The sequence below is a fragment of the Oncorhynchus masou genome, chromosome 15, assembly GCF_036934945.1.
Source record: "Oncorhynchus masou masou isolate Uvic2021 chromosome 15, UVic_Omas_1.1, whole genome shotgun sequence".
Lineage (NCBI taxonomy): Eukaryota > Metazoa > Chordata > Actinopteri > Salmoniformes > Salmonidae > Oncorhynchus > Oncorhynchus masou.
Window position 1 is genome coordinate 59235553 of NC_088226.1, and position 25406 is coordinate 59260958.

Genomic DNA, 25406 nt, shown 5'->3' on the forward strand with positions numbered 1-25406 from the left:
GTTATGGAAAATGTCAGGGTTGTAGCTATCCAAAACTTCAATATGGGATGGGATGGGAACCGTCGACACGGTTGGCTAGCTACGTTCCAGAGTGAACAACAGTAGAAGATGGGAAAGAGGAGACCCCTTTCGGACAATCTGAGCCATACAAGCTTGCCGCTGAAAGGCCAACAACCTTCCTAATGAGGGCTGGTTCCGAAAGAGATAAACGGCGAATAAAGGCACTCATGCGTAAATACATTCTTGATTTCTTATTCCAAACAGTAATCATATAGTAAAACTATATGATTACTGTGAGAATAGTTTTGAAAATGTATCGGCGATAAGTCTTTTTCTCTTTTTCCCTCTCGATGTCGTTGTGTAAAAGCCATATTGTGTCAGTCTGCTAGGGACCTTTGTCTCATGTAGTAAGTGGCTATGTTTATTCTGTGTTATTTAGTTAGCTAGTAAATAAATAATTAAACAAATTTGTGTAGTACTGAATCATGAGGAAGGCCGAGGTTTTTGCAGATTCAAGAAGGTTACCACTGTTCAAAATGATGAGGTAATAATTAATAAGGTGACTGTTTATTGATGTGATAGATGTATACCTTATAGAGTTTAATTTGGGAGATGGTAAATCTTTAAAACTTCTTGTGGCTGGGGGCAGTATTGAGTAGCTTGGATGAATAAGGTGCCCAGAGTAAACTGCCTGCTACTCAGTCCCAGAAGCTAAGATATGCATATTATCATTATATTTGGATAGAAAACACTCTGAAGTTTCTAAAGCTGTTTGAATGATATCTGTGAGTATAACAGAACTCATATGGCAGGCAAAAACCTGAGAAAAAATCCAACCAGGAAGTGGGAAATCTGAGGTTTGTAGTTTTTCAACTCTTGGCCTATCGAATACACAGTGGGATATTGGTCATATTGCACTTCCTGCGGCTTCCACTAGATGTTAACAGTCTTTGGATCCTTGTTTGATGCTTCTACTGTGAAGTGGAGGTGATTGAGAGGGGAATGGGTCAGGGCTCTGGCAGAGTGCCATGAGCTGACCACGCTCGTTCACGTGAGAGCGAGCTCTGTTCCATTGCATTTCTAGGCTGCAAACAGCCAGTGAGTGTACTCCCACGCAAGATATTATACTTACCATTGACATGCCAAGCGAACTTCAGAAAGTTTGTACCTCAAACCATATGGACGTCCGCCGAGAAAATGAAAGAGAACATGTCGCGGCCATGGGGTCTATATATTAGTGATAGCCAGCTCTTATAGGTGAACGTTGGGAGCTGGCTCGCATATCAGAAGAGCCAAATCTATTTATGAAAATATTTTAAAATGAAGATATGAGTAATCAAAAGATTTAAATGAACAGAATTAACTAATTCAATGAACGAAAAATAAATAAAATAATATAGGCCTAAACGCTCAAGCGCACACATTCGTTCTGACTGTCTGCTCAGACTAACAGCCTCATCAATCAGACACGCAGTGTCAACCAATGAACCAAAGATGAGTGAGGAAAGGCCGAGCCAACTCACTCACAGTCAGAGAGAGGAAAAGGAAGGACAGCTGTGAAAACAACAGCTGGAAAATGAGTCTGAAGCACAGTAGCATTTGGATGCATTTTAATAATGTAGACAATGTTAGAGCACAGTGTAGAATTTGAGAAATCTCATATAAAGCCAGTTCTATACACAACCTACACCGGCATATGCGAATTGTGCACCCAACTGTGAAGCTAGCTGTAGCGGAGCTTCGAGAAACTAGCGGGCCTGCTAGTAATAGTGGTGGGGGCCAGCATCTCCACGTGTGCACTCAGTCAGGTAGGCCTACTCCGCGACCCACAGCAACGCAGTCTTCTATGGACCAGTCTATGTCTGTAGCAATGTCTGTAGCAAAACAAGGCTAAATTGATATTACATTGGCTAAAATGATTGCCACCAATGTCCAGCCATTTTCAATCATGGAGGACAGAGGTTTTAGAATAGCAATAGTCTAAATCCGATGTACACAATTCCAAGCAGGAAACCCCTTTCAAAATCACTTATTCCACAACTGTATGAGAGCACACAGGCTTCAGTGCGGGAAAGAGTCCAAAAAGCTACTGCATTTTGCCTTACTACTGACTGCAGGACATCAAGGGTAACCACCTCTTACATGTCGGTTACATGTAACTTCCTTGAACATTTTTAGATATCTAGCTGCCTTCTGGACTGCTTTGAGTTCAGTGACAGAACACACCTCAAAGAACTTGGCAGAGGAACTGTTGACAGTGGCCAGAGAATTGCAAGTAGATGGAAAAGTTGTCTGTTGTGTTAGCGACAATGGGGGGGCGCCAAACCGGACAGGAAGATCACGTTAGTGACTCAACCCACTCAAGTGAAGCACCCCTCCTAGGGATGGCATGGAAGAATAGCAACGACGACCTCTGTGGATTTGTAAACTACAGGTGCTCCCGAGTAAAATGGATCCCCCTTTTACTGCAATATGTATGTCCGATATTAAATATGGCTACAATATTAGCTGCTACACTGCTGGAAAGCTGAAATGCTCCTGAATAGAATGCGACACAATATACAGATAATTTTCGTGCAATAAATTATGGGAGTACACACCCAAAAATATTGTTGACCATTTAGGCGTGAATTGTTTTTTAACAAATTACATTCTTATAGAAATAATTACATTATTATCTGTATGATAACTAGTATAAAAGTATACAGAACGGGACTTTTACTCTGAAGGATTCCAACAACAACAAAACAATCTGTGACTCGTCAATATTTAGACTGCTGTGAAGCAGCCAAGAAGAACTTAGGTTATTGACTCAATTTGAATTATCAAAGAATGTCTCAAATACAGTTGTTGAGGGCTTTTCTGAACGATAAATTAACAGCTGCTGCTGAGGAGTTATTGTACGGTCACCCATTCACTACAAACAAATGTAAACCAAATCACAAATGTGGCGACGCCTTCCATAATGCACGAATGCATCGCCACACTCGCGATAAGGCTGTTTGCTTATAGTGAATGAGTTACCATAGTCCTTGTCCTCAGTTCCATTAAATTCAACCTGGTCTCAGAGCATATGTACATCCTAAACACTCATTTATAATAAACAAAAATATAAATGCAACAATTTCAAAGATTTTACTGAGTTACAGTTTAGAGAAGGAAATTGGTCAATGTAAATGCATTCATTAGGCCTTAATCTATGGATTTCACATGACTGGGCAGTGGCGCAGCCATGGGTGGGCCCAGGAGGGCATAGGCCCACCACTTGGGAGCCAGATCCACCCATTAGGGGGCCAGGCACAGCCAATCAGATTGAGTTTTGTCCCAAAAAGGGGCTTTATTACAGCTGGTGAAGAAGCTGGTGTGGAGGGCTGGCGTGGTTACACGTGGTCTGCGGTTGTGAGGCCGGTTGTATCTACTGCCTAATTCTCAAGTCTCTGGCAATAGCTCTGTTGGACATTCGTGCAGTCAGCACGCTCCCTCAAAACTTGAGACATCTGTAGCATTGTGTGAAAATACTGCACATTTTAGAGTGGCCTTTTATTGTCTCCAGCACAAGGTGCATTTGTGTAATGATTAGGGTTGCATATTTTGGGGAATATTCAGAGGTGGAAACTTTCCTTGGGAATATATGGGAATTAACTGAAATATATGCATATTAATACCATTTAAATGTAGATGTTTTTTGCATTGGATATATTTACCATATCATATGAAGACAGAAACAAAACCCTTTTACCTTATCATAAGTAAACATAATTGCAAATTATTAAATCCTTCCAATAGAATAAAAATAATAATAACGAATTTAACTTTAATTAAATGAGTTGACTCTTCACATGGGATGATTTCACTGAACAACAAAAGACAATATTGAATGATCCGAATGATCTATCGCATCACCCAAAAATCTTTTCAACATACACCTGTAAAATTATAGTCTAGAAACTAAAGCTTTGGTTGTCTTCCTCTCAGGCTTCCATGTCTTCTCCCCGGACCTCCTCAATGTCCACCTCTTGACCATCAGACCTCATTTTCACTGTCACTTTCCAACCTTGTTGAGGATGGCTCGTTGTCAGGCTCAGAAATCCTCAAAGTTGCCCGGATGGTCACCAATTTTTCAACCCTTGTATTGGTCAACCTGCTGGATGCTTTGGTGTGTGTGTTCCCAAACAAGGACCATTTGCGTGCTGAGGCGGCAGACGTTGGTGGGATTTGGAGGATGATGGAGGCAACAGGGGAAAGAGCCTCAGATCCACAAAGTCCCTTCCACCAAGTGGCTGATGAGGTATGTTGGTACGACTGCCATATTGCATCTCCATCCCAAAGCCCTTGCTTGGAAGTGAACTTTGCCAGACTGCCAAGAACCTTGCCCTCATCCAGGCGAGACACAGTAGTGATGACACCATAGGCCTTGTTGATCTCTGCACCAGACAGGATGCTCTTGTCAGCATACTTGGGTCCAACATGTGTATGGGCGTCAGGCAGAAGTCTTCACGCTTTTTGATGTATTTCAGAATGGCAGTTTCCTCTGCTTGGAGCAACAGTGAAGTGGGCAGGGCAGTACGGATTTCTTCTCTTACATCTGCAAGCAGAGTCTGAACATCAGACAGGATGGCATTATCTCCCTCAATCCATGCAATGGCTACTGCTATAGGTTTCAGGAGTTTACGGCTGCTTACTATTCTCCCAAAATACATCATCCAAGAGGATCCTCTTGATGGGGCTGTCTATATCGGCAGACTGTGATATGGCCATTTCTTGGAGAGACTCCTTACACTCCAGGAGACTGTCAAACATGATGACAACACCACCCCAATGGGTGTTGCTTGGCAGCTTCAATATGGTGCTCTTATTCTTCTCACTTTGCTTGGTAAGGTAGATTGCTGCTATAACTTGATGACCCTTCACATTCCTAACCATTTTCTTGGTTCTCTTGTAGAGTGTATCCATTGTTTTCGGTGCCATGATGTCCTTGAGGAGCAGATTCAATGCATGAGCAGCACAGCCAATGGGTGTGATGTGATGTGAGGGTAGGACTCCTCCACGTTAGACCAAGCAGCCTTCATGTTCACAGCATTGCCTGTCACCAGTGCAAATACCTTCTGTGGTCCAAGGTCATTGATGACTGTTTCAGCTCATCTGCAATGTAGAGACAGGTGTGTCTGTTGTCCCTTGTCTGTGTTCTTGTAGAATACTGGTTGAGGGGGGGAGATGATGTAGTTAATTATTCCTTGCCCGCGAACATTCGACCACCCATCATAGATGATTGCAATACAGTCTGCTTTCTCTGATTTGCTTGACCTTCACTTGAATTCTGTATCCAGCAAATTAGTAGCTAAAGCATGTCTGGTTGGAGGGGTGTATGCTGGTTGAAGAACATTCAGAAATCTCTTCATCAGAGGTGAACCAGTTGCATACACACCTCGAGCAAGACATTCATCAGCATTTCTCTGACTACGTTCATCCATTGAGTCAAAAGAATTCTGATTCCAGGAGGATCATGAGCCGTTGCTATCAATAAGGTGTCTGATTCATAATTTTCCCCTCGAATAGAAGTAGAGGGACTTTTGTCAGAGGTTGCTTGTTGTGAGCGCTGAGGGAACTTTATGCACTTGGACAGATGATTCTGCATCATTCTTCACATATGATTTGTCACAATATTTGCAAATGTACACAGCTTTTCCTTCTACATTAGCTGCAGTGAAATGTCACCACACATCAGATAGTGCCTGTGGGATTTCCTGTAAAGATTATGAAAAAAGGAGGAAAAAAACAACATACAATTCCATGTATAGATAAATAGTTAAGCGGTTAGATTAAACAACTCCATTGTAAGATAAATGTTATAAAATTAAACATGTATGGAAACATGTGCATTAACACTACTCAGTTAACGGGCTCAAGCAAGCTAAAACCCACATGGTAGCAAAAACTAACTAGCAGAAATTGTTAACAAGTTAGAAATGATTTAAACATACTTTACTAGAGGCTACTATTTACTAGTTAACAAAAAATCATGTATGTCATATAAAATATATTCACCCACCCAGTATTGTAATCAAAATTTACTGGAAAGCATGTAGTCCTTGGCTTAGACAGTGTTGTACTGTGCAAGATCTTGAGAATCAGCTGTACATGTGATGGAAGAGTGCATTGCACATGTGATGGAGGAATGCACTGTGCATGCAGAGGGTTGCAATTCCATTGAATTGGGGATAGTTTAACCAAAATATGCCACGATCTAGAATCGCCTTGTGTATCGCACAAAAAAAGGTTCCCTGTTATAAGCAAATTATTTTGATGAATTTAAGCAAAATTCCCCAAATTCCTGGGCTTAACTTAAAAATTCCAGAAATTTACCGGAAAGTTTGTGACCCTTTGCAACCCTAATAACGATCATGCTGTTCAATCAGCTTTTTCCCCTACTATGGGGTGCTTTTGTACGTTTCCCATGTTCATCACTAATTAGGTCCCAAATGAAATGCTGACCAAAACTTTGGTTCCACCTTGTTACAACATGTCATTGAATTTTCTGTTTTGTCCTTCCTCCAGACTTCCAGCAGCTCATTCTCTCGGAAGCGGAGGTCCCCCTGAGAAGCAGCACTGTGAGCAGGAGTAGAGCCCTAATCTGGGACAGGAGGACCCAGAGCCCATACAATTTAAAGAGGAACAGGAGGAACTCAGAAAGAGTCAGGAGGAAGAGCAGCTTCAATGAATTGAGACTGATGCTAAAGATGACATATTCACTTCTGCCTTTGTGAAAAGTGACTGTGATGAAGACCCAACTCAGCCCTCACATCTCAATCAATCCCCAAAGGAAGGAAACAGAGAGACATTCTACCCAATACTACAACTGAACAGATCAAAACAGAACCTGATGGAGAGGACTATAGGGAATCAGAACCAACCAGTGTCTCTAAGCCCCTCTCTACAGGAAATCCAGTCTGTTCTGCAGCTCAAAGTGAAAAGTGTGAACGTGTCAGTGGTATGCAGAATGGAGGACCTTAGTCAGATTTTAACCAAGTCAAATCAAAGAGTGCAAATATGATAAAAGGACCATGGTTCCATATCAATACTACGGGTAAGAAATCCACACCGATGTCCTTCCTTGTAAGATTTGTGGAAAGTCTTTTCATTACATGGGCTCGTGAATTAAACATGTTCAAACTCATACTATGTATAAAGAAGGCATTTGTGGTGTGATGCTGTGTGGAAAACGTTTTCAGTCCACAAAAAGTATGAAAGACCACCTCCAAACTCACATTGCTTCTAGGTTTTGTTGTAATGTTTGTGGTAAATGGTTTAGCAAGGACAGTCAACTGACAGTACACATGAGAAGCCACACAGGGGAGAAATCTTTTTCCTGCCCTGTTTGTAGTACATGCTTCATGCAGAATGGAGATTTGAAAAGACGCATGAGGAGCCACACTGGGGAGAAACCATATCTCTGTCCTGTTTGTGGCCAAACATTCAATCGGAGTGGACATCTAAAAATACACATGAGGACCCACACAGGGGAGAAACTTCATAGCTGTTCTGATTGTGGCAAAGGATTCAGCACTGGCACCAATCTGAATGTGCACATGAGAACTCAGGGGAGAGACCATACTGATGTCCTCATATGAGAAATACATTTCCCAATCAGGTACATTGAATAACAATCACACACCAAGGAAGCACTGTATAGGTGCAATGATTGCAGGATTTTTCAAAATGATAGAACTCCTACAAAGTTACATGAACTGTCTCAAGGGAAAAAAACATGACTGTGTGCTGTTTTGGAAAAGGTTGGAGACAGAAGATTGAGAGGCACATTGTAATTTACACCTGTGAGAGGAGATGCCCCTCAGAATGAAACTTTTGGGTGAATATAGTATGACTGAATTACTGCTCGCACATAAGAACTCCCCATCTCTAACAGAGAGCAGTTCATGGATTTCTGGATTTTCCTGCTCATTAGTTAAAGGATGGCACAACTGAAATTTGAACCTATGTACTCCCTTTGTACATGAAACATGCTTTTGTTTTGAGAGTTAACATTTCCTGTTAATATGTTGAATTTTACCACACACTACATGACCAAAAGTATGTGGACACCTGCTTGTCGAACATCTCATTCCAAAATTATGGGCATTAATATGGAGTTGGTCCCCCTTTGTTGCTATAACAGCCTCCACCTTTCTGGAAGGCTTTCCACTCGATGTTGGAATATTGCTGCAGGGACTTGCTTCCATTCAGCCACAAGCGCATTAGTGAAGTTGGGCACCGATGTTGGGCGATTAGACCTGGCTCGCAGTCAGTGTTCCAATTCATCCCAAAGGTGTTCGATGGGGTTGAGGTCAGGGCTCTGTGTAAGCCAGTCAAGATCGTCCACACTGATCTCGACAAACCGCTTCTGTATGGACCCTGCTTTGTGCACAGGGGCATTGTCATGCGGGAAACAAAGGACTTTCGCCGAACTGTCATTGTATGCTGTAGCGTTAAGATTTCCCTTCACTGGAACTAAGGGGCCTAGCCCGAACCCTTTGCTGCTAATTGCCCAACATCAGACCCTTATTCCTCCTCCACCAAACTTTACAGTTGGCACTATGCATTCGGGCTGGTAGCTTTCTCCTGGCATGCGCCAAACCCAGATTCATCAGTCGGACTGTGAGATAGTGAAGCATGATTCCTCACTCCAGAGAAGGCGTTTCCACTTCTCCAGAGTCCAATGGCAAGCTTTACACCACTCCAGCCGACGCTTGGCATTGTGCATGATGATCTTCGGCTTGTGTGCAGGTGCTCGGCCATGGAAAACCATTTCATGAAGCTCCCGACAAATAGTGCTTGTGCTGACGTTGCTTCCAGACAGTTTGGAACTCGGTAGTGAGTGTTGCAACCGAGGACAGGCAATTGTTGTTGTTTTTTTACGCGCTACGTTCTTCAGCACTCGGCGGTCCCGTTCAGCGAGCTTGTGTGATCTATTACTTCGTGGCTGAGTTGTTGCTTCTATACTTTTCCAGTTCACAATAACAGCACTTACAGTTGAGTGGGGCAGCTCAAGCAGGGCAGACATTTGACAAACTGACTTGTTGGAAAGGTGGCATCCTATGACGGTGCCGTGTTGAAAGTCACTGAGCTCTTTAGTAAGGCCTTTCTACTGCCAAGAATATTGCTTATTTGTGCTTATGTTTCCTTCAGTGTCTACAGTAGCAGAAAGAATCCTATACAAACCATATATGTTGTCATGGGCTTGATGTCAATATCCACTCTTTGAGGGGAAAATACATTATTTAGTTTTCCATGTTTTGACAAGCAGTAAGAAAACTATTGTGATATGTTCAAGTATTCCCATTCATATAAATTAATCTTCTCAAACATGTTTTTTTCATCTCAAAATATATTTATGCATATTTTATCCACCTTTGTTTAATAACAGAATAAATGTTAACATGTTTATTGTGAAGTGTCTTTACCTGCACAATTCTCTTTCCTCTGTGTTCATGAAATGTTTGACAATTATATCGAGTCACCAATCCATGCAATGTTTTATGCTTGATAAAGGCCTATCATGTTGCATTTAGCAAAGGCTCATAGGCCATATGATTGACTGTAATTGTTTTTTATTATATACTATTTATTATAACAATTTATTATTCCAGTTTAGGCGCAATGTAGATTTTGGCCACTTAATGGCAGCAGTATATTTACAACGTTTTAGACTGATCCAATGAATCATTGCATTTCTGTTCAGGGTGTATCAAGTCTGCCAAATGTTCCTAATTGGTTTATTAATACATTTTCAAGTTCATAAGTGTGGACTCAAAAAATAGCATTATATTTTTTCACTGTAATAGCTACTGTAAATTGGACAATACCGTTAGATTTACAAGAATTTAAGCTTTCTGCCCATATCACATATGTCTATGTCCTGGGAAATGTTCTTGTTAATCAAATCTCATGCTAATCACATTAGCGCACGTTAGCTCAACCGTCCCGCGGGGGGACACCGACCCTGTAGAGGACTCAAGGTTGGTGGGTTTTGCCGGTATGCTATTTCAACTAATGCCCTCTCTTCTAAGCCAAACTGACCTTGTCGCACTCCACTCCAGCAGGTGGCAATAAAGCAAAATGGGTTTATACGTGCACAACCGAGAGAGCCACATTTTTTAGGGACGGCCTAAAAACAAGCCATTTTGATACACTCTGACTTGGAATTTGAACCTGATTGTGGCCTTCAGTGAGTTTATTGATGTTTGACAATATTTAATGTGTAAGTTAAGTTTTAAGTTAGTTTCATGTGTTTGGAAAGGCTTTGCTGGCTTTGAGGTCCACGTGGTTTATTGGAAGAGAAATCCCTTACCTTGATTGTTTTTTGTAAATGTATTTGTATTTGGGCAATTCCACAGTAACGGAATTATGCTGAGACTTACATTTTTTCACTTTGAAATGTATGCCAAACAAAAACCATTGATTTCAAAGTTTAACAAACCATACAATTCTATGCACAATGACTACTTTGAAATATTTACACAGCAGAAAAAAATACATTTAGTGTGCAAATGCAAAGTTTGTTAACATAATTAAATTGAAATATCCCTCAGTTTTTTCACAGTTCTTCCTGTAAATGTGTTTCTGTAAAATGTTATGTTAAACGTAGTCCTTGTGGATAAACTTTGGAAATCAATGGTTTTCGTTTGCTGCTCTCTTTAAAATGTATACCAATGTCGAGCGGCCTCTGTAAATGGACAACTTCCTGTGTAGTACAGATCAGGGACCCATGATGTAATTCCTTTAGCAGATGGAAATCCACTTCACCTATTGTAGTTCAATAACCAAAATATATCTTTTTCAAACTCAATGTGTCATGTCATTGATACATTAAACCCCCACCGATGCGTCAATCTAGGGAACATAATAAAACAATTCCCGTCAGTGTAAAATCCGTCAGCGTAAACTAGAGATGTTTTTTTTTTGCATGAGCTGTGTTTCAATCCACCGCATCCTCCTATGGCGGCCTTCCACCTCTGTGGTAGGTGGCCGAGTTACAGCGGTATTTGTCATGAAAACGTCTGTAGCGTCACGGGTCAAGAGTCATGGGACTCGTCTAAAAGTAAATGGTAAAAAAAGAAATGGACGTAGTTTTGTGCCTACCCAAACAATGAGTGAAATATGTGTGAAAAAGCAACAGCACATATTTCCTGAGCTTTCTTAAATCTCTTAGATATTAGACAGACACTTCTGTCCCCTTACAGGGGTTAAGATTAATTAACTAAATATGTTGCTTTGGATAAGATCGTCTGCTAAATGACTAAAATGGAAATGTACGTTTTTTGGAAAACGTGGTCGCATTAAAAAACAAAGGGATATTTTACCGCAATTCTGTTGCCAAACTTTGCATCTGCGAAGTTCTTCCAGTACGTGTTTTTGTGAAATTTGCTGTGTAAAGATGACTACTTTGAGCAATTTACGTTTAACCCATTTTCTCTTGAGATTAAAGTCTTGAATCAAATAAATTGTGTCACTTGCTTCGTAAACGACAGGTGTAGACTAACAGTGAATACAGGGCCTTTATAAAGTATTCACACTCATTTACTTGCACATGTTGTTGTGTTACATATAGCCTGAATTTAAAATGGATTTAATTGAGATTGTTTGTCACTGTTCTACACACAATACCCCATAATGTCAAAATGGAATGATGTTATTGCTAATTAATAAAAAATGAAATCTGAAATGTCTTGGGTCAATAATTTTTCAACCACCTTGTTATGGCAAGTCTAAATAAGTTTAGGAGTAAACATGTGCTTAACAAGCCACGTAATAAGTTGCATGGACTCACTCTGTCAATAATAGTTTAACATGATTTTTTAAATGACTACCTCATCTCTGTTCCCCACACATACAATTATTTGTAAGGTCCCTCAGTCGAGCAGTGAATTTCAAAGACTGATTCAACCACAAAGAACAGAGGATTTACAATGCCTCGCAAAGAAGGGCACCTATTGGTAGATAGGTAAAAATAAAAAATTAATATCCCTTTGAGCATTATGGTTATTAATTACACTTTGAATGGTGTATGAATACACCCAGCCACTACAAAGATACAGGCATCCTACCAAACTCAGTTGCTGAAGATGAAGGAAACGACTCAGGGAGTTCAGCAGGAGGCAAATGATGACTTTAAAACAGTTATAGAGTTTAATGACTGTGATAAGAGAAAACTGAGGATGGATCAACAACATTGTAGTTACTCTACAATACTATCCTAAATAACAGATTGAAATGAAGGAAGCCCTTTACAGAAAATTCAGCTTTCTCGAGAACGGGCCCAAGTCCCCGTCATTTGCGTGAAAGAAATACAGAGAAAAAGGGGGCGAATGTCAGGCTGCCTTTTGAGAATTCGTAGGCGAGTGAGTAAACCTCCACTACCATCCGTTCTATTGGCCAACGTGCAATCATTGGAAAATAAAATGGTAATCTACGATTAAGACTATCCTACCAACGGGACATTAAAAACTGTAATATAGACTGCTCAAAAAAATAAAGGGAACACTTAAACAACACAATGTAACTCCAAGTCAATCACACTTCTGTGAAATCAAACTGTCCACTTAGGAAGCAACACTGATTGACAATAAATTTCACATGCTGTTGTGCAAATGGAATAGACAACAGGTGGAAATTATAGGCAATTAGCAAGACACCCCCAATAAAGAAGTGGTTCTGCAGGTGGTGACAAGACCACTTCTCAGTTCTTATGCTTCCTGGCTGATGTTTTCGTCACTTTTGAATGCTAGCGGTGCTTTCACTCTAGTGGAAGCATGATACAGAGTCTACAAACCCACACAAGTGGCTCAGGTAGTGCAGTTCATCCAGGATGGCACATCAATGCGAGCTATGGCAAGAAGGTTTGCTGTGTCTGTCAGCGTAGTGTCCAGAGCATGGAGGCGCTACCAGGAAACAGGCCAGTACATCAGGAGACGTGGAGGAGGCCGTAGGAGGGCAACAACCCAGCAGCAGGACCGCTACCTCCGCCTTTGTGCAAGGAGGAGCACTGCCAGAGCCCTGCAAAATGACCTCCAGCAAGCCACAAATGTGCATGTGTCTACTCAAACGGTCAGAAACAGACTCCATGAGGGTGGTATGAGGTCCCGACGTCCACAGGTGGGGGTTGTGCTTACAGCCCAACACCGTGCAGGACGTTTGACATTTGCCAGAGAACACCAAGATTGGCAAATTCGCCACTGGCGCCCTGTGCTCTTCACAGATGAAAGCAGGTTCACACTGAGCACGTGACAGAGTCTGGAGATGCCGTGGAGAACGTTCTGCTGTCTGCAACTTCCTCCAGCATGACCGGTTAGGCGGTGGGTCGGTCATGGTGTGGGGTGGGGTGGAATTTCTTTGGGGGGCCGCACAGCCCTCCATGTGCTCGCCAGAGGTAGCCTGACTGCCATTAGGTACCGAGATGAGATCCTCAGACCCCTTGTGAGACCATATGCTGGTGCGGTTGGCCCTGGGTTCCTCCTAATGCAAGACAATGCTACACCTCATATGGCTGGAGTGTGTCAGTGTTACACCCCTGAAAACAGGGGAGAAATAATCACGAGAGTGATACGGTGTTGTTTTCTCAATTCGACTTTAAGTTCAATGAGAAAAGACTGCGATTTTCCCCAGGAATATGGGTGGAGACCAGAGCAATCGATCTCTGGCTCATAGATTAAGAGCATTTCGTAGATCACAGATTAACACTTTTAGGCACCACAAAATAAAGTAATCAATATAACGTTTACACATTACTCTCACAATTCGTACCCTTTGACAGATTTGAACTTTAACACAATTATATGAATGTTATCAATCTCTATCAACTAATACTGAATGCATCTTTTTAACGTGAGATGTTTTAAGATCCTCACATACTATGAACTTACTAATACTTTTTAATGTATAACAGGCTATGAATATTTCCTTTAACCTGTCACATCAGCAGTTCCTGCAAGAGGAAGGCATTGATGCTATGGACTGGCCCGCCCAGACCTGAATCAAATTGAGCACATCTGGGACATCATGTCTCGCTCCATCCACCAACGTCACGTTGCACCACAGACTGTCCAGGAGTTGGTGGATGCTTTAGTCCAGGTCGGGGAGGAGATCCCTCAGGAGACCATCCACCACCTCATCAGGAGCGTGCCCAGGCGTTGTAGGGAGGTCATACAGGAACGTGGAGGCCACACACACTACTGAGCCTAATTTTGACTTGTTTTAAGGACATTACATCAAAGTTGGATCAGCCTGTAGTGTGGTTTTCCACTTTAATTTTGAGTGTGACCCAAAATCCAGACCTCAAATTTGATTTCCATTGATAATTTTTGTGTGATTTTGTCAGCACATAATAAGAATATTTCATTCATTCATATCTAGGATGTGTTATTTTAGTGTTCCCTTTATTTTTTTGAGCAGTGTATTATGTTTCACCAAGTTGTGACTGAACAACGACACGTATAATATAGAGCTGGCTGGGTTTTCTCTGCATCGCCAGGACAGAGAAACTACGTCTGTGTCACAAGAATTATGTTCTCAATATTCAAAACCCAATTCAATTAAACTACTCAGTCTGCAACCCAGAATTTGTAAGATACTGGTTGAATGAAACAGACGGAGGCCCAGCTATTTAGTCAAAATGTTTATTCACGAGAGCGCTAGTCCGTCAAAGCATAGAGTATACAAAACATCTACACTGAAGTGGATTTAACAAGTGATATCAATAAGGCATCATAGCGTTCACCTTGGTTTTACCTGGTCAGTCTATTTAATGGAAAGAGCAGGTGTTCCTAATGTTTTGTACACTCAGTGTACATAATGTATAAGATTTCAAAAACAAAAATGTTTAAGTACAAAGGGAGGAGTTTCCCAAATGTCTTGTCATCCTATAACTAACAACTGCTCTCTGTTAGATAGTGATGGAGTTCTTAAATTCAAGCAGTAATTCCGTCATATCTTATTCACCCACGAGTAGTGTTCTGAGACATCGACTCTCAATCTTCGGTCTCCAGACCTTTCCCCAAACAGCACACAGTTAAGTTCTCCCTCTAGTGACAGTTCTATCAATTTTAAATGAAAGTGTTTTCTCATTGTGTCCGATTGTTATTTAACGTACCTGATTGGGGAAATAATTTTCTAAATTGAGGGTATCTATTCTCTCCTCTGAGTCCTTAAGGGCACTTTCAGATTGGTGCCAGTGCAGAATCCTTTACCACAGTCACTATGGATACTGTTTCTCTCCAGTATGAATCCAAATGTTTTTAATCTCAGAAGGCCACTAGTGCTGAATCCTTTGCCACAAATGGCAATATTATTTATTCCCTGTGTGGGTCCTCATGTGTAATTTTACATGTCCACTCCGATTAAATGTTTTTCCACAATCAGGACAGCAAAAAGGCTTCTCCCCTGTGTGAATCATAATGTGTCTTTTCAGAGCGCTGCCAGTGCTGAATCCTTGGTCACAATCATGACAGCGATAAGGTTTCTCTCTTGTGTGGGTCCTCATGTGTGTTTTTAGATTTCCCTTCTGGTTGAATCCTTGGCCACAATGACAACAGCTATATGGTTTTTCCCCTGTGTGAATCCTCATGTGTATTTTTAGATCTCCATTCTGACTGAAACATGTGCAACAAATAGGGCATGAAAAAGGTTTCTCTCCGGTGTGAATTCTCATGTGTATTTTTAGACTTCCATTCTGTTTGAATCCTTTGCTACAATGACAACATCGAAATGGAGTCTCCCCAGTGTGGCTTCTCATGTGCACTATCAGCTTACTGTTCTTGCTGAACCCTTTACTACAAACATCACAACAAAAACTAGCTGTAATGTGAGTTTGGAAGTGACCTTCCATACTTTCTGTGGACTGAAAACATTTACCACAAACACCACAAATACCTTCTTTATCTTTATGAGTTTGCACGTGTTTAATTAATGAACCCATTTGATGAAAAGACTTGCCACACAACTTACAACAGGGAGTAGAATTACTTTGACTGGATGATTTCAGGAGGGACAACTGTGTAGATCTCTTACCCTTACTATTGATATGGGACATTTGTCCTTTTACCATCTTTGTTATTTTTGATTTGACTGACTTAAAACCTGAAGAAGGAGGTCCTCCAGTCTCCCTACCACTGACACTTTGCCTGTTTTCACTCTGAACTGCAGAACAGTCTGGATTTACTGTAGAGAAAGGCTGAGAGACACTGGTTGGTTCTGATTCTATGTAGTCCTCTCCATCAGGTTCTGTTTTGATATTTTCAGTTGTAGTACTGGGTAGAGTGTCTCTCTCTCCGTTTCCCTCCTTTTGGGCTTGATAGAGAGGTGAGGGCTGAGTTGGGTCTTCATCACGATCACGTTTCACACAGACAGGATTGAATATGAATTCTATGGCATCTGCCTCAAGCCCTTGAATCTGCTCTTCCTCCTGACTGGTCCTGAGTTCCTCCTGCTCTTCTTTAATCTGTGTGGGCTCTGGGTCCTCCTGTCCCAGACGTGGGCTCCACTCCTGCTCACACTGCTGCTGCTCAGGGGGAACCTCCTCTTCAGAGACAGAGAGATTGAGCTGCTGGACATCTGGAAGAAAGGATGAAATAGAAAAGTCAATGACATTGCAGAACTACCTCCTGTCTGGTACGCCTGCAATAATTAACTTCTGCTAGTAAAGTATAAAGAAATGGGTCTTTTCATATGAATTCAAATCACCTTTTTGACTGCACCCCTTTTGATTTTAACACAAAAAAATATTCCATACATTTTTGCCCATGAATGCCAAAACAAAGTTAACCCATTTTGCATACCCCAACCCTATCATGGGACAACCATACCTTTCTTCATCACTGAAAAATATAAGCTGAAAGTTTACAAACAGGGTTCCAAATCTATTTTTAAAATGTCTTTAGAAAACGTTCAAACAACAATTAGGGAATGTAACCTTTAAAGTCAATGATCTAAAAAGGTGTGAGATTGTTCTTCATCATAGCTTATACCCAATTTTACATAATCTGGAGGAACACTACATACAGTACATTCAGAAAGTATTCATACCTTTACTTTTTTTTAACGTTACAGCTTTATTCTAAAATGGATTAAAAATATAAATACATCTACACACAATACCCAATAATGACAAAGCAAAATGTTTTTTTTTTAAAATAGCTGCACATTTATTAAATATAAAAAGTACTTGGTTAAAACTCAGTACTTGGTTAAAAACACCTTTGGCAGCAATTACAGCCTCAGGTCTTCTTGGGTATGATGCTTGGCACACCTGTATTTGGGGAGTTTCTCCCATTCTTCTCTGCAGATCCTCAAGGTCTGTCCGGTTGGATGGGGAGTGTCGCTGCACAGCTATTTTCAGGTCTATCCAGAGATGTTTGATCGGGTTCAAGTCCGTCCTCTGGCGAGGCCACTCAAGGACATTCAGAGACTTGTCCCAAAGCCACTCCTGCGTTGTCTTTGCTGTGTGCTTAGGGTTGTTTTCCTGTTGGAAGGTGAATATTCTCCCCAGTCGGAGGTCCTAGCAGGTTTATCATCAAGGAACTCTGCTCCATTCATCTTTCCCTCAATCTTGACTAGTCTACTAGTCCCTGCCGCTGAAAAACATCCCCACAGCTTGATTCTGCCACCACCATGCTTCACCGTAGGGATGGTGCCAGGTTCTCTCCAAGTGTGATGCTTGGCATTCAGGCCAAAGAGTTCAATGTTGGTTTCATCAGACCAGAGAATCTTGTTTGGTCTGCGTGTCTTTAGCTGTCTTTTGGCAAACTCCAAGCGGGCAGTCATGTAAGTTTTATTGAGGAGTGGCTTCCATCTGGCCACTACCATAAAGGTCTGATTGGTGGTGTGCTGCAGATATGGTTGTCCTTCTGGAAGGTTCTCCCATCTCCATGAAGGAACTCTGTCAGAGTACCCACCGCGTTCTTGGTTACCTCCCTGGCCAAGGCCGTTCTCCACCGATTGCTCAATTTGGTCGGGCGGCCAGCTCGAGGAAGAGTCTTGGTGGTTCCAAGCTTCTTCCATTTAAGAATGAGGCCACTGTGTTCTTGGGGTCCTTCAATGCTGCAGACATTTTTTGTGACCCTTCCCACAATGTGTGCCTCGACACTATCCTGTCTCGAAGCTCTACGGACAATTCCTTTGACCTCATGGCTTGGTTTTAGGTCTGACATGCACTGTCAACAGTGGGACCTTATATAGACAGGTGTGTGTCTTCCCAAATCATGTCCAATCAATATAATTTAACACATGTGGACGCCAATAAAGTTGTAGAAACATCAAGGATGATCAATGGAAACAGGATGCACCCGAGCTCCATTTCCAGTCTCATAGCAAAGGGTCTGAATACTTATGTAAATAAGGTATTTCAGTTTATTTTTAATACATTTTCAAAAAAACGGTTTACTTTATCATTATGGATTATTGTGTGTAAATTGATGAGGGAAAAACATGTATTTATTACATTTTAGAATAAGGCTATCGTAATAAAATGTGGAAAAAGGAGTCCGAACATTTTCCGAATGCACTGTACATCCAGAAAGTATTAACCACATAAATGAATGCAAAAAAACCTGCATCTCCTCCTCTCCTGTGCGTTTGGTAGTGGTAATCGAGCAAAGATTGTAGTAGTTTTCCTTCATTTGTAGCTAGTCCAGTAATAGCAACACAGTGCAGTAATACCCACAAGGATGGGGTTACGACTCATTTGTGGCGCAAAAACATCAAGCTAGCTTTGATGTATGTACAAGATGGCGCTAAGAGGGCCGCCTCGCTTCTAATCCTTAGGAAACTTTGCAGTATTTTGTTTTTTTATGTATTATTTCTTACATTGTTAGCCCAGAAAACTTGACGTGTTATTGGATATCAGAGCGACGTCAACTTACCAGCATTACGACGAGGAATACGACTTTCCCGAAGCGGATCCTTTGTCCAAACCACCCAGGGCATCTGAACAGATTCCAGAGGCTGACCCAAAACAATGTCGCCACAGAAGAGGTAGGTGGAGCGGCCTTCTGGTCAGACTTTGGAGGCGCACACACCACTCACCACTTCAGAGTATATTACTTGCTAATGTCCAGTCTCTAGATAACAAGGTAGACGAAGTTAGGGTAAGGGTTGCTTTCCAGAGAGACATCGGGGATTGTAACATACTCTGCTCTCTCAGGATATGCTGTCGGAGTCGGTATAGCCAACGGGAATCTTTGTGCGTCACGCCGACAGAACATCCCTCGGGGAAAAATAAGGGTGGGGGTTTATGATGCCGGGCAGTTGTCATACCAGGCGGTGATGCAACTGGTCAGAATGCTGTCAATGGTGCAGCTGTAGAACTTTGAGGATCTGGGGACCCATGCCAAATATTTCCAGTCTCCTGAGGGGGAACAGGTTTTGTTGTGCCCTCTTCACAACTGTCTTGGGTGTGTTTGGACCATGATAGTTTGTTGGTGATGTGGACACCAAGGAACTTGAAACTCTCGAACCGCTCCACTACAGGCTTGTTGATGTTAATGGACTGAATTTTCCTGTAGTCCACGATCAGCTCCTTTGTCTTGCTCACATTGAGGGAGAGGTTGTTGTCCTCTGACGTCCTCCCTATAGGCTGTCTCATTGTGTCGTCAGTGAACTTAATGATAGTGTTGGAGTTGTGTTTGGCCATGCAGTCGTGGGTGAACAGGGAGTAAAGGAGGGGACTAAATACACACCCCTGAGGGGCCCCTGTGTTGAGGATCAGCGTGGCAGACGTGTTGTTGCCTACACTTACAACCTGGGGGAGGCCCGTCAGGAACTCCAGGATACAGTTGAAGAGGGAGGTGTTTAGTCCAGGTTCCTTAGCTTAGTGATGAGCTTCGTGGGCACTATGGTGTTGAACGCTGAGCTGTAGCCAATGAACAGCATTCTCACATAGGTGTTCCTTTTGTCCAGGTAGGAAATGGCAGTGTGTAGAGTGATTGAGATTGTTTCATCTGTGGCTCTGTTGGGGCGGTTTGCGAATTAGAGTGGGTCTAGGGTATCTGGGAGGATAGTGTTGATGTGAGCCATGACCAGCCTTTCAAAGCACATCATGGCTATCAACGTGAGTGCTACGGGGTGGTAATCATTTAGGCAGGTTACCTTCACTTCCTTAGGCACAGGGACCACGGAAGACTTTGATGGCTAAGTATAACCAGTGGAAAGCAGGATTTAGAATGAGAATGACTGAAACCAGGTGCTGTGCAGTGCTTGAATGTGAAGCCTGCAATCTCTGTATCCTACCGGTACATCGCTGTGTTAGCAGTAATGGAGATAAACCGGGTAAATTCAATGTGGACTAACCTCACTATATGAAATGGCCTCTCCGTGGCTCCTCTTTGACTTTGGTAGCTAACTCTGCCGTCAAATCGAAGTCTCTGCTCTCACTACTTTATTTCTGCTGGCTTTTATGTTGTTGTGTTCTGTGGGTTCCTGCATGTGCTAGGCTAGTTGTTCTCTGGCTTACTACTCAACCATGTCAACTGTGATGGTTGACTAGCTATGTTATTTAGCTGGCTAGGCTAACTTTAGCTGGCTGACATACCTCCATATACAGGTAACATTGGTTCGATGGCATTATGATTTTCCAAAACTTTGGTTGACTTTAATGTAGCTGTAAGGCTGATAGGGCTAACATTAGCAGGCTAGCAGGGCTAACTTTAGCAGGCTAGTTGGCTAGCAACACCACAAGCTGATTTGTGACAAATTCATAAAGTATTTGCTTTTGAGTAGGCAGAAGGTTTTACTGAAACCAGTATTCATAAGCGCAAACGATTTTGTTTAATTGTAAGTTAAACATTTGAGTTTACATTATTGAGAGTATTACGTCACAGCCGCAAATGTTTTTGCCAGCATGACCCTGGCATTCTTCTGAATTCTGATCAGTTTTATGTAAGTGAGGTGTAACTTTCCATTGGTAATATTGATGCGGATACTAATTCTTGGATGCGTATTCAAAATCCATGTTACATGTGGTTATGTTTATGCAACCTAACCTCCTCCCAGCTGCCCACTGCACTGAGGCTAGGAAACACTGTCACCACTGATAAATCTACAATAATCGAGAATTTCAATAAGCATTTTTCTACGGCTGGCCATGCTTTCCACCTGGCTACTCCGCTCAACAGCTCTGCACCCCTACAGCAACTTGGCCAAGCCTCCACATTTCTCCTTCATCCAAATCCAGATAGCTGATGTTCTGAAAGAGCTGCAAAATCTGGACCCCTACAAATCAGCTGGGCGAGACAATCTGGACCCTCTCATGCTAAAATTATCTGCCACAATTGTTGCAACCACCATTACTAGCCTGTTCAACCTCTCTTTCGTATCACCTGAGATCCATAAAGGATTGGAAAGCTGTCACGGTCATCCCCCTCTTCAAAGGTGGAGACATTCTAGACCCAAACTGTTACAGACCTATATCTATCCTACCCTGCCTTTCTAAAGTCTTCGAAAGCCATGTTAACAAAACAGATAACCGACCATTTCGAATCCCACCATACCTTCTCCGCTACACAATCTGGTTTCCGAGTGGGTCATGGGTGCACCTCAACCATGCTCAAGGTCCTAAACGATATAACCGCCATCGATAAAAGACAACACTGTGCAGCAGTCTTCATCGAACAGCCCAAGGCTTTCGACTGTCAATCACTGCATTCTTATTGGCAGACTCAACAGCCTTGGTTTCTCAAAACTGAATGCCTCACCTGGTTCACCAACTACTTCTCAGATTGAATTCAGTGTGTCAAATCGGAGGGCCTGTTGTTCGGGCCTTTGGCAGTCTCTATGGGGGTGCCACAGGGTTCAATTCTCATACCGACTTTTTTCTCTGCATTCAATGATGTCACTCTTGCTGCTGGTGATTCTCTGATCCACCTCTTCGCAGACACCATTCTGTATACTTCTGGCCCTTCTTTGGACACTGTGTTAACAAACCTCCAGACGAGCTTCAATGCCGTACAGCAATCCTTCCGTGGCCTCCAACCGCTCTTAAATGCAAGTAAAACTAAATGCATGCTCTTCAACCGATCGCTGCCCGCACCCGCCCGCCTAGCATCACTACTCTGGACGGTTCTGACTTAGAATATGTGGACAACTACAAATACCTAAGTGTCTGGTTAGACTGTAAACTCTCCTTCCAGACTCACCTTAAGCAGCTCCAATCCAAAATTAAATCTAGAAACGGCTTCCTATTTCACAACAAAGCATCCTTCACTCATGCTGTCAAACAATATCCTACCGATCCTTGACTTCAGCAATGTCATTTACAAAATAGCCTCCAACACTCTACTCAGCAAATTGGATGTAGTCTATCACAGTGCCATCCGTTTTGTCACCAAAGCGCCATATACTACCCACCACTGCGACCTGTATGCGCTTGTTGGCTGGCACTCGCTTCATATTCGTCGCCAAACCCACTGGCTCCAGGTCATCTATAGGTCTTTGTTAGGTAAAGCCCTGCCTTATCTCAGCTCACTGGTCACCATTGCAGCACCCACGCCTAGCACGTGCTCCAGCAGGTATATTTCACTGGTCATCCCCAAAGCCATTTCCTTCCAGTTCTCTGTTGCCAATGACTGGAACGAATTGCAAAATAAATAAATAATAATAAAAAAAAACATTTTTTTTTTTAAATCACTGAAGCTGGAGTCATATCTCCTTCACTAACTTTAAGCATCAGCACTCAGAGCAGCCTACCATCATTGCACCTGTACACAGCCCATCTGTAAATAGCCCACCCAACTACCTCATCCCCATATTGTTATTATACTTTTTTGATCCTTTACCCCAGTATTTCTACTTGCACATTCATCTTCTGCACATCTATCACTCGAGTTTTAATTGCTACAATGTAATTATTTTGCCACTATGGCCTATTTACTGCCTTACCTCCCTAATCTTACTACATTTGCACAGACTGTATATATATTTTTCTATTGTGTTATTGACTGTATGTTTGTTTATCCCATGTGTTGTTTGTGTCGCACTGCTTTGCTTTATCTTGGCCAGGTCGCAGTTGTAAATGAGAACTTGTTCTCAACTGGCCTACCAGTTTAAAAAAAGGTTAAATAAAAAAAAAAATAGCCAAATTGATTAGTCACAGGAATCCGGACTAATAAAGCCAATGCAACTGCCTGTTTTACTAAAGTTAGGCCCACTACATGGATGGACATATATAAATTTCCATCTCTATGTTTGGTTCAGATTTGGTGCGGCAATTATATATTTTCAACGTTCATTCAAAACCGAAAATGAACCCGATTTCAACTTCCGGAAAATAGATGTTCAACGTCCATAAAATATTCATTAAACGTCCAGAAAATATGCATTTTAAACATCCAGAAAATGTATTTTCACATTTCATCAAGAAATTTAAATTAACTAAATTAACACTTCCCCATTGTCATTTGCGGGGTTGTAGGAGGGCAACAATTTTTTGTCTCGCCTAAGGCGGCAGAACGACCAGGACCGCGCCTGTCAATACAATCTTTGCCTTTACCTAACGAATGGTTGATAATTCTGATCCAATATTCACATTCTGACCATTTTACCATGGACAAACATGTAGCTAACTTAGTTTCGTTCAAATTAAAAAAAGTGCGGCCAAAAAAGTCCCCTTTTTGATTGACTAATCCTAAACTTCATCTACAAAATAACCACATTTGCTCCAATGTCCTATAAAATGAAGGTTGAGTTAGTTAGACAAACGTAATGGGTTGGCCTACCTGTTCTGTGTAGGTTTATCTCAGGTTGAAGAACAATGTCAATGTCGAGCAGACTCTGTAGACGGAACACTTCCTCCTCATACTCTGCAATAGTTTTTTCAACAACCCCTAATATCTCCTCAGCAGCAGCTGTTAATCTCTCGTTGAGGAAAACCCTCAATAATTTTATTTTAGACATTTGTAGAAAATGCAAGTGAAGTAGCTAGTTTGCCAGACAGATAGCGCGTTGTGTTGTTTTCATCACGTCCGGCATCAGCGACAAAAGCATCCGGTTGCGAAAGGTCGTCACTAGTTACTACAGCCACAAAGTCTTCATTATGGCTAAATCCCCCTTATTTCTACAATTCCTCTTGAAGTACCTCCCCTCGACCTAATTTCCCTTCAAAGAGAGGAAATGTATGGCGGACCAAATCTACTCTAATTAAAAATAAATAAATAAATGCACACTTAAACATATACATACATAAATAGATACACAATTAATTTAATAATTAATATACTTTTTCATTTTATTCATTTATATTATTTCTCAATTTCTATATTTCTATATTTCTTTTTCCAATATGAAAATGAGGGTGTGTCAAGTAAATGTATGTGGGTGGTATCTAACACATCATTGGTTGATCAATGCCAAAGCACGCTGCTCGATAGCATTTGCCAAGGGATGTTAGGCTATATAAGTTATCCTGAATGAGCTTTTGTGCCAAATACATTACGTTATTACAGCACTCAAGCTTACGGGCATGTGGCAGCAGTGTGTCAGAGAGAGGTTCCTGAAAAAGTAGAGAAAGATGGGTCAAGGGGGAGGGATCCTGAGAGGAGTGGTGTGAGTAATAGATTCTATATGTTTTCATTTCAGTCTCCTCCATTTCCACTAATTGAAGTTCATTGTAAGGATTGTTTTATATTAATAGTGTAAATTGAACAGCTATACAGAAAGACTCATGTGAAGGCCTAATTACAAAGGAGGAACCTCTAGATGCAATTTCTGTATTTGTATTTCTGACCGATCCTCATTAGCTGCTGCATTGACAGCAGCTGCTCTTCCTGGGGTCCAGCAAAATTAAGGCAGTTTATACAATTTTAAAAACATTACAATACATTCACAGATTTCACAACACACTGTGTGCCCTCAGGCCCCTATTCCACCACTATCACATACAGTGGCAATACAAAGTACGTGTACCCTTGGAATTACCTGGATTTCTGCATAAATTGGTCATACAATTTGATATGATCTTCATCTAAGTCACAACAATAGACAAACACAGTCTGCTTAAACTAATAACACACAAACAATTACATGTTAATATCTTTATTGAACACACCGTGTAAAAATTCACAGTGTAGGGTGGGAAAAGTATGTGAACCCTTGGATTTAATAACTGGTTGACCCTCCATTGGCAGCAATAACCTCAAACAAATGTTTTATGTTGTTGCGGATCAAGAATATTGCTGAACTGAAACAGTTTTATAAAGATGAATGGTCCAAAATTCCTCCAGACCATTGTGCAGGTCTGATCCGCAACTACAGAAAACATTTGGTTGTCGTAGCAGTTTGACGTGTGTTTGTTTTGTCCCATGTAAATAGTCGGTTTCACCGTTTTTTCCCGTATATATTTTAATCTCACTTTCCATCGATGATCTAAA

At 41.6% G+C, this 25406-nt stretch overlaps 1 protein-coding gene and 1 pseudogene across 1 annotated transcript; one reads left to right on the forward strand and one right to left on the reverse strand.

Moving 5' to 3' along the window:
• The first annotated feature begins 1696 nt into the window (after positions 1–1696).
• LOC135556890 (zinc finger protein 177-like) lies at positions 1697–7628 on the forward strand (annotated as a pseudogene).
• A 4589-nt stretch (positions 7629–12217) lies between these two features.
• Positions 12218–24035, reverse strand: LOC135556556 (oocyte zinc finger protein XlCOF8.4-like). The gene is made up of 2 exons (XM_064989857.1): positions 23757–24035; positions 12218–16602 (listed from the first exon to the last, which is right to left on the reverse strand). Exons 1-2 carry the CDS (start codon positions 23932–23934, stop codon positions 15338–15340), a joined length of 1443 nt encoding a protein of 480 aa, XP_064845929.1. The 5' UTR covers positions 23935–24035; the 3' UTR covers positions 12218–15337.
• Positions 24036–25406: the final 1371 nt, after the last annotated feature.